Genomic DNA, 9308 nt, shown 5'->3' on the forward strand with positions numbered 1-9308 from the left:
TTGAATCTCTGAAAAGTGTCTTCTGGGATGTGATAGTACTAAAAATCTATTTTACAACAATATAACTTTCATAATTGTTTGATTTGTGGAACTCGAGTTGCGAATTTTTAAAGTTTACTGTTACTATTCATCTCCGTAGATTCCTGAAGCATAGAAACGGGTTTCTTGACTTTAAAACCTCAGACGGCCTACTTCCAACCTCTCACCTTGATTTTTCCACTTCCTTGACATCAAATATATCCCTATTGAACTTCTCTCGCTAATGTATCTCTCATTTCCTCAAAGTTTTACTTTTTTAACAAGTTACCTTAATTAAAGCGGTCAAGACTTGTACTTAGCTTTTAGCCACCATTTCCGAATTTCCAAGTGAAGCTTACATGCTAAAATTGTCTTGTGTTCCTGAAGCATAGAAACGGGTTTCTTGACTTTAAAACCTCAGACGGCCTACTTCCAACCTCTCACCTTGATTTTTCCACTTCCTTGACATCAAATATATCCCTATTGAACTTCTCTCGCTAATGTATCTCTCATTTCCTCAAAGTTTTACTCTTTTAACAAGTTACCTTAATTAAAGCGGTCAAGACTTGTACTTAGCTTTTAGCCACCATTTCCGAATTTCCAAGTGAAGCTTACATGCTAAAATTGTCTTGTGTGTGGATGACATTGAGCCCAGTGAAAGGCTATTGTGGTAAGATTATTTGTGTGTGATTTTAGGGCTGAATTGAGAAAAATAATGAAGCCATAAATGGCTGGAAAATAGCTAAATACAAAGGGGTATGTTGCCCAAATTTTCACTCGAAGGTGAGACGTGTATACTCGCAGTTTGAGTGAAGATTTGAGGTCGAATTGAACTCGAATCGTCTAGGGTATTCAAGTCTTCGCTCATAGAGGTATATAAGTTAGAATTCGGCCGAACCTTGTAACCTTGGAAAAATGAAAGTAACGACTAATAGAAATACGTTTTCCTCCTCTCTTCGACTCAAATGGAAATTTCAAAGTTTAATCGCTTCAAAGTTTCAAAGTTTTAAGAGCGAACATGAGTTTTACGAATATTTCCAAAATAAGTTTCAATTACTTGATTTTCTTTAAAAGAAACTTGAATCCTAATTGATTTCAAGTTCTTAAATGACGTTTTATCGCAGAGTTGAACTCCACACAAAGAGTAATACCTGATCGTGATCCGTAAAGGCACTACATCTTTGGTGAGTGTTCCACTACCTGCTACCCGTTATGTGAAATATCTGAATATTTGAAATACTTGATTTATGACTGTTGGGGCCAAATACTGTTTTGATAAAATAGAGGCGAGCGTGTACTTTATCGCACTCGACCTCCCTTGTTTTCCAATGAGCCTCTGTATACTGTTATTATGAGATGAGATTTCGCTATATACATGACTGTGTTTGAGTTGTTTGGGTGATATCTCATCAACTACTGCTACTGTTTGGGTACCCAACCTCTTAGGTGAGTCGGTTGTATCGAGCCAACAAGGGTTTGGTCGAGAAGGTCGATAAACCTTGGGGACTGATGTTTGGAGGTCCCTGGTGAAGTATAGCTGTTGAGCTTGCTTGTTGTGTTGCCCAGCACCACCAGTGATAAAATTCTCGACTTGATCCTGTTTCTTTGGAATCTTGGATTCCTGGTATACTCGAGTATTACCAAACTACTGTTTGTGGCGTGCGGGCCCGGTAGGGGGTTGATTGGTGGACGGAGATTGGTGAAAGCGGTGTTCTACGGACTTGCATTTTATGAATACAAACGTTGACGGAGAGTCAATGGATCCAGTTATGATCAAGCTCCAGTGGTTATTGGCTTTTGAAAGCCACCCGTATCCTTTAATTGAACTGTGATTAAATTACTGTCTTACTGTACGGAGTTTATTTGATTATTTTGTGACCTTATTTGGCTATGTGTTTAATCGTTTTACTTGGAACCTCACTGGGCGTTAGCTCACCCCACTCCCTTTGTTTTCCTTAACAGATCGGGGATGGATTTGATCAAGAGCTTTCTTAGCTTTACATTGTTTTGGACTTGTATTTGAGAGTGTGACCTTTTACTTTAGTAGACCTTACTTTTGACTCCTGTAAGTTTAAACCTATAAGTTCAACTCTTGTTATGTAAGTTGACTTTTGGCTATATGTATACTAAGCTTTTGGAGAATTGGTGAAGTGATTAAATTTTATTTTGGGTTACACTCCCTTGCATGGAAGATGTTTCGTCCGCTTCATTTGAGTTATTAGTACTTTGATCGACTGAGCCCCGGCGAGAGCTGGGCAGGCAGTCCGCTGATACCCTAGGGTTCGCCCTAGGGAGAGGTGGGGCTGTCACAAATTTGGCATAGATAAGTGATGTAATTCTAGTCCAATTCGGATTTGGGTTAATTTAGGACTTTGGCCCATAAGTAAGTCTTGTTTTGAGTTGTAAGAGAGACAAGATTTGATGAATAAAATTTGAGACAAATTTCTTTTGGTTCCTTGGGAACTATTTTTGAATTCATCTTGAGTGTGTCTTGACGTCTTTAACTTGGCTTATCAATCAAGAATTGCACTTGATTGCGGTGCCTTCTACCATCAATCGAAAATTCACTAATTTGTTTAATTGTCGATTGAGATGGTTTCAACACGTTCACAATTACAGGGATTAGAGGGGTCTATTTACTACTGTCCAAACTTTGATACCAATGTCTATATCTGTGCTTGTATGATACGATATTCATTTAATTGTAACAGGGCTTGTTTCAAAAGTTTTTGTAAATGGGAGGTTTTGAATCCAAAATCTCCTATCCATACCACCCAATCCATCTCTCCTCCTGCTTAATAGAAGTTGCTAAATTAAAATGTAGAAATAATTTTCACAACATAAAAATGAAAAGCTTATTAATTTTAACTAAATTTATTTTACTAAACTATTACAATGTAGGTGGTCATGACTCAAATAAATTAGTTTAGTTTCCATACATATTACCTAATTCACACAGTTGATTCTATGGAGAGAGTCTTATTAAAAATATGGTTGAAAGATGAACCAAACTATTTGATACTTAAATCGAGATCGGTTTGGTAACTAATCAAGATTGGTTTGGTTCGCTAACTAATCAAGTCAAGATTGAATAGCGTTTTATGTTCAATAACATTCAAATTCGAAAAAAAGCTTGTTCAAACTTGGTTCGGCAAATAAAAAAGTTTCAAGGTCGTTAAAATAATCAAACAAATTTAAATATTAAAGTGCTCAATTTAATTAGGCTTGTTTATACCCCTAATTAAAAATGGGAACAATTTAGTAGGATTCCTTGAACTTTTAAACTAATTAGGACGAAAGGTTTCCAATTTAAAAGTGATCTTGATACCGTTTCCAAATTAAAAAAGGGCTATCTTAGTGCCTAAACTTAAGCTATGAAAAGATAAAATTACTATACATGGCTATTAATTTGTTGGTTAAAAAATTTTTTGACACAAAGATGAACTTTCTATTCAATGGAAAAAATTACCTATATATGGTTTTTATTTTCTCAAAAAACTATGGGCTCTGTTTGGATTTCCCATTTTTGAATAAGTTTTTCATGTACAATACTACAGTAGTATACAAATAAAAAAAACTCCAAAAACACCATATCCATATAATATATAAAAAATAACTCCAAATATACAAAAAAAAAATTAAAAAATCTACACCATCTTTTTCTTCCATCTATCACCACCCCTCCCTCTTCCTCCTCCATTCCCCTTCCCCTCCCCTTTCCCGTCACAACCCTGCCCCTCCCCTCCCTCCTCCCCGATCTAGTTGCGGCCAGAGGGTTGAACAATCTTCTAGCCGTGATCTTGCTACGACCAGATCAAGGAGGGAAATGAAGGGGTGGGGTTGTGGTGGGAAAGGATAGGGGAAGGGAAGAGAGGTGAGGAAGGAGGAGGAAGGTGGAGGAGGAGGGAGGGGGTGGTGGTAGTCGTGGTTTATAGTGTTAATTTTTAAAAAATATGTTAAAAAGTTTTTAAACTTTAAAAATATCCCAAAAACACCTTTAAAAATACTATAAAAAATATCTACAATAAAAGTTTTTCATATACATTATTACAATAAAATATTTTAAAAACACTCCAAAAAATAGCTAATCCAGACGGACCCATTTGTATTACTTTGATCAAAAAAATAGTTTCACTCATAAAATGCTATTTAGGCAAAATTCTCCAATGGCCCTCAGCTATTACAAAATTTACATTTTTGCCCTCCTGATAATTTTTAGCCGTCCAACTAATTAAAACATATAATTCTAGTGTTAACTTGAGTCGTTATGTCAACTTGAACTAAAGAATTCATGATTCCTCAAGGCTCTTAAACTATTATAAAATTTAACTTTTGACCCTCCAACTATTAATTGATAAGTTTTAGTCTCCAATTTATTAAAATATATAATCCTAACCCTTCTGTCAACTTGAGTTGTTATGTTGAATTGAAATATCTCCACGCACGCAGCAGGGGGTATAACTGAGAGGTATTTTTGTTTTCATAGGACATGTTCACCAGGTTTAGGTTATATTGATCAAATTTAGGCATGTCTAGGGAGATTAAAACAATGATATATTGCTTCATAGTTGTTGCTTGTATATTAATTGTGACATTAATGTGTTGTATATTTTTGAGATTTAGACACAAGATGGGGACATCCTAGTATGCCCCCTCTCGCGCACACGTGATGATGTTTCTATTTGACATAATGATTCAGGTTGACGGAATAACTAGGATTATACATTTTAATTAGTTAAGGGGCTAAAACATATTAGTTAATAGTTTGATGGCCAAAAGTTGAATTTTGTAATAGTTTGAGAACCACTAAGTCACGCGTCATGCTATTTCTGTGACACATAAGGATTCAAGTTGACGGAAGGGTTAAAATTATATGTTTTAATTAGTTTGAGAGTTAAAATTTATTAGTTAATAGTTAAAGGGTCAAAAATTAAATTTCGTAATAGTTTGAGAGCCACTCGATGTTTTGTCGAATGCTATTTTTCTAAATATTTGGAAAGCGCAATTATGAAAACTAAAAAGAGGCTAAAAGTTTCATTTTCTTTTTTAATTTTCTTTTTATATTTTTGTGTAAAATCCACGAAAATTTTATATCTGTCATAAACACATTATCATAAGATAATTGTTCTACACATAGTATTTTACTTAATAGAGGAAAAGTATACTTTAACGTACATAGTCATGATTCAACCAAAATTACCTATCATCTAATTCATATGATTGAATGGATAGAATCGTGTATAATAGGAGTTTATTTAGAATAATTATTATAACACTTTTTATGATGTGTTATATGAGAGACTAAAAAAAAATTGAAAAGATAAAGAAATGTGCTAAAAAATATATTTGTGATGCAAGTAAATAATTTTTATACAAATAATTTGTCTATCCAAAAACACTAGTGTCCAATTTGACATCGATACTGTTTCAACCAAAAAAAGGGCAAAAAGCAATCTTGGCACCCAAAACTTTGGCTATAATTAAGCAAAATAAAAATTCTAGTAATATATATTTGTCAACCCCGAAGATTATGCATAGTTAAATGTAAAACAAAAAAAATATTAAAAAAATATAAAACAATAATGCACGTGGGGGCATTTGCCAGTAATGTTAATATAGTACATGTCATTATTGTCACTAATACTAAAGCATTATTGTTAAACGTTACTAATAACTTTGTTTAGGTAAAAAATTAACCAAGATAAAATCTCTGGTCCCATTATTTTAATAGTTTTTTTAACCATGGTTAACTCGTTGAAAAGGTTGGGGTTGGCCTGGAGTGGCTCCTCGCCTCACTTAACCTCCGTCTATTTAACCGCTCTCTCACACTCTTCGTCTCATCACTACTGCCACCTTCTCCAGTCCCCTCTCTCTCCTCCTCATCCTCCCATTCGACTCGATCCCATTTACCAATCTTTCTTCTGCCTAGAAAAATATCCGAGAAATAAAAAAAGATGTCTACTGATCCTTGTTGTTTTTCCTCCTCCATCCCTTTAACTGGCTATCCCTCAACTGTCCTCAACTTTGAACTTGTGCTGTGCTTTCTACTGTTTCTTGCTGTTTTTGCCTTCTGGCTTACGCCAGGAGGCCTTGCTTGGGCACTAGCTGTTTCTAACAAGAAATTGTCTTCCAAAAAAGATGCTACTTCTGCTGCTATTCCAGGGCCATCTGGGCTGCCCCTTCTGGGGTTAGTCCTTGCCTTCACTGGCTCCTTGACTCATAGAGTTCTTGGAAAGATTTCCAGGAGCTTAAAGGCTGAAACTTTAATGGCTTTCTCAGTTGGCTTCACTCGTTTTATCATTTCTAGCCACCCTGAGACTGCAAAAGAAATCTTGAATAGCTCTGCTTTTGCTGATAGGCCTGTGAAGGAGTCTGCTTATGAACTGCTTTTTCATAGAGCAATGGGTTTTGCTCCTTATGGTGAGTATTGGAGGAATTTGAGGAGAATATCTGCTACCCATTTGTTTAGTCCCAAGAGGATTGCCTGTTCTGGGCTTTTCCGAAGAGATATTGGGGTGAAAATGGTGGAGGAAATCAAAGGGTTGATGGAGAGAAATGGTGAGGTTGAGGTGAAAAAAGTTTTGCATTTCGGGTCCCTTACTAATGTGATGATGAGTGTTTTTGGGAGATGCTATGATTTTGATGGGGATGATGGTTCTGTATTGGAAGGTCTGGTTAGTGAAGGGTATGAGTTGCTGGGGATATTTAACTGGACTGATCATTTTCCTGTTTTGGGATGGTTTGACATGCAAGGTGTGAGAAAAAGATGCAGAGAGTTGGTGGCCAGAGTGAATGTCTTTGTTGGGAAAATCATTGACGAGCACAGGTTGAAGAGGATGGCTGAAAATCGTGGTGGTGTTGGAAGAAAGCCAGCTATTGATGATGATGAAGGCTCTGGTGATTTCGTTGATGTCCTGCTTGATTTGGAGAAGGAGAACAACAGCCTGACCAACTCTGACATGATTGCTGTTTTATGGGTATTTTCTCCTTCTACTACCTCATTGATTATCATTATAATTGCTTATGTTAAGATGGATTACTTTTTTTTTCTGATAACTGGTACGTGTTTTTATTAACGTCAGTTATTTGTTAATTGAGGAGTTTCTTTTTCATCTTGTTTGTACTGTAGTACTATTTTCTTTCGGTTACTTGGCAGCTGTGCATTTGAGTGCAATGTTTTGTATGAATATTGTGAAAGCACGAAGAATATGAGCAGTCTATGCACTTAATTTGTTGATACTTGTGCAGTGGTTTGTAATCAGTCATGTGTTTCTTTCCATGTGATATCTACAACTTTTGAATGTCGGTTTAGTTCTTTTCTGTCTTTCCACATATATGATAGTAGTTTGGTAAATGGATTCCGGCATATAGATCTATTAAAGTTTCTCTTTTAGTTTATTTTGAGATATGGAGAATCTGAATAAATGTCACTAGCCCCCTCTGTTTGCCTTTGTAATCATGATAACAAATCGTGTATTGTTCTTATCCTTTTTGTCCGTCTCCATTGTTTTCTCGTCTACTACTTGGCGAAGGAATAAATACATCCTTTTCGGGAGGGTACGATACGTGATACTACTGCATGTTTGTTAGTGATGGAATTTGTTTTGTTTGATATCAGGAAATGATCTTTAGAGGAACAGACACCGTTGCAATCCTTCTGGAGTGGATAATTGCAAGAATGGTCCTGCATCCAGACATCCAAAGCAAGGCTCAGGCTGAAATCGACTGTGTTGTTGGAACATCCAGAATGGTTACTGATGCCGACCTCCCTAACCTTCCCTATCTCCATGCCATAGTGAAAGAGACTCTCAGAATGCATCCTCCTGGCCCTCTTCTTTCTTGGGCTCGGCTCGCCATCCATGACACTCATGTTGGCCGTCACTTCATACCTGCTGGAACTACTGCCATGGTGAACATGTGGGCGATAACGCACGACGAGATGGTCTGGCCAGAGCCCGAACATTTCATGCCTGAAAGGTTCTTGAATGAGGATGTTGCCATCATGGGCTCTGATTTGAGGTTGGCCCCTTTTGGTTCTGGGAGGAGGGTGTGTCCTGGAAAAGCTTTGGGCCTAGCCACTGTTCAGATGTGGTTGGCTCAGTTGCTGCAGAACTTCGAATGGATTGCATCTGGTAATGTGGATTTGTCTGAATGCCTGAAATTGTCAATGGAGATGAAGAATCCTTTGGTCTGCAAGGCTGTTGCTAGGTTTTCTTGAAAGTTTGGCTGGCTACTTCTAGTTGAGTTTGGACATATGGCTTCTGGTGCTAGTTGGATCTCGACCATGATTTTGGAAAAGCTTGAATGGGGAGATCAAATATGTTAATTACTTATTTTAGTACTGCTTGGTTTGGTATATTTTGATTATGGTGTCTATCTATCCTTAGTGGTGTTTCAAGTTTTTAGTAGATTATTACGAGGTTAACCAAAAACAGTAGGGAAGTAATGGTAGTGTTCAAGAAATGTCGCAGTACTTTTTTAAATGTTTGCGCTGGTTTTGATGGAAAATTAATGTATTCCTGCGCATGCCCTATGTGTGTAATAGTTCAAATCTAGTGGCAACTAGCAACATTAGCTGGTGCTAGTATTAATTAATTTGAGGGGGCTCTCTCTCAGTTCAAGAGTTTTTTTTTTTTACATTCGTAACTGATAATCTTTTCGGCTCATAAAATTTTTCGGGGCCAGAATGAGAAAATTCTGCAATGGTCGAATTCACAGAAATTATGGACGGCAGCCACTAATTTGTCTCCGTTAGTCACTAGTTTGTCTACAACGTTTGTCCCATCACGACATTAAAGCCTTGATTGGATGCAGGATTTTTCAGAAAAATTTTCTTGACACATCTCCAATTAGGTCACATCATTATAGGATAATTTTTTTTTTTTCAAAAATTTGCCATCCAATCTACAAAATGCAATGGTGGCAATAAATGACCGTGTATGCAATAGTTGATATGGTCTAAAATTGATGTACAAACCATCCTAATCAAGAACATTGCTTTATATGGTCTACTCCTAGAGCTTTGATAGGGATCAATTTTTCAATCTTTAATGATAGTAAGCCACTATGCTAAAAATCTTTAATGATAGGAACAAGAATCGGGTGGTCCTGTGCTTGAGTTTCTTGCCTAGACCATTAAGAATTGTTTAACTTAATTAATGGGTGATAAAACCGTTATTCTTGCACCTTTTTTGATGGAGAACGTGTAAAAGCATGTTGGTTATTCTCTTAATACGTTTTGTTATTTGTTTAACGCAAGCAATTGATAGGTTTCACTCGTAATTTGTTTT

The 9308-nt window shown here is 36.5% G+C and overlaps 1 protein-coding gene across 1 annotated transcript; it reads left to right on the plus strand.

Moving 5' to 3' along the window:
• The first annotated feature begins 5889 nt into the window (after positions 1 to 5889).
• LOC113768586 (cytochrome P450 78A5-like) lies at positions 5890 to 8589 on the plus strand. Its single transcript, XM_027313004.1, has 2 exons — positions 5890 to 6995; positions 7637 to 8589. The coding sequence occupies exons 1-2, from the start codon at positions 5973 to 5975 to the stop codon at positions 8234 to 8236; spliced, it is 1623 nt and encodes a 540-aa protein (XP_027168805.1). The 5' UTR covers positions 5890 to 5972; the 3' UTR covers positions 8237 to 8589.
• The last annotated feature ends 719 nt before the right edge of the window (positions 8590 to 9308 follow it).

The sequence above is a fragment of the Coffea eugenioides genome, chromosome 4 (assembly GCF_003713205.1).
Source record: "Coffea eugenioides isolate CCC68of chromosome 4, Ceug_1.0, whole genome shotgun sequence".
NCBI lineage: Eukaryota > Viridiplantae > Streptophyta > Magnoliopsida > Gentianales > Rubiaceae > Coffea > Coffea eugenioides.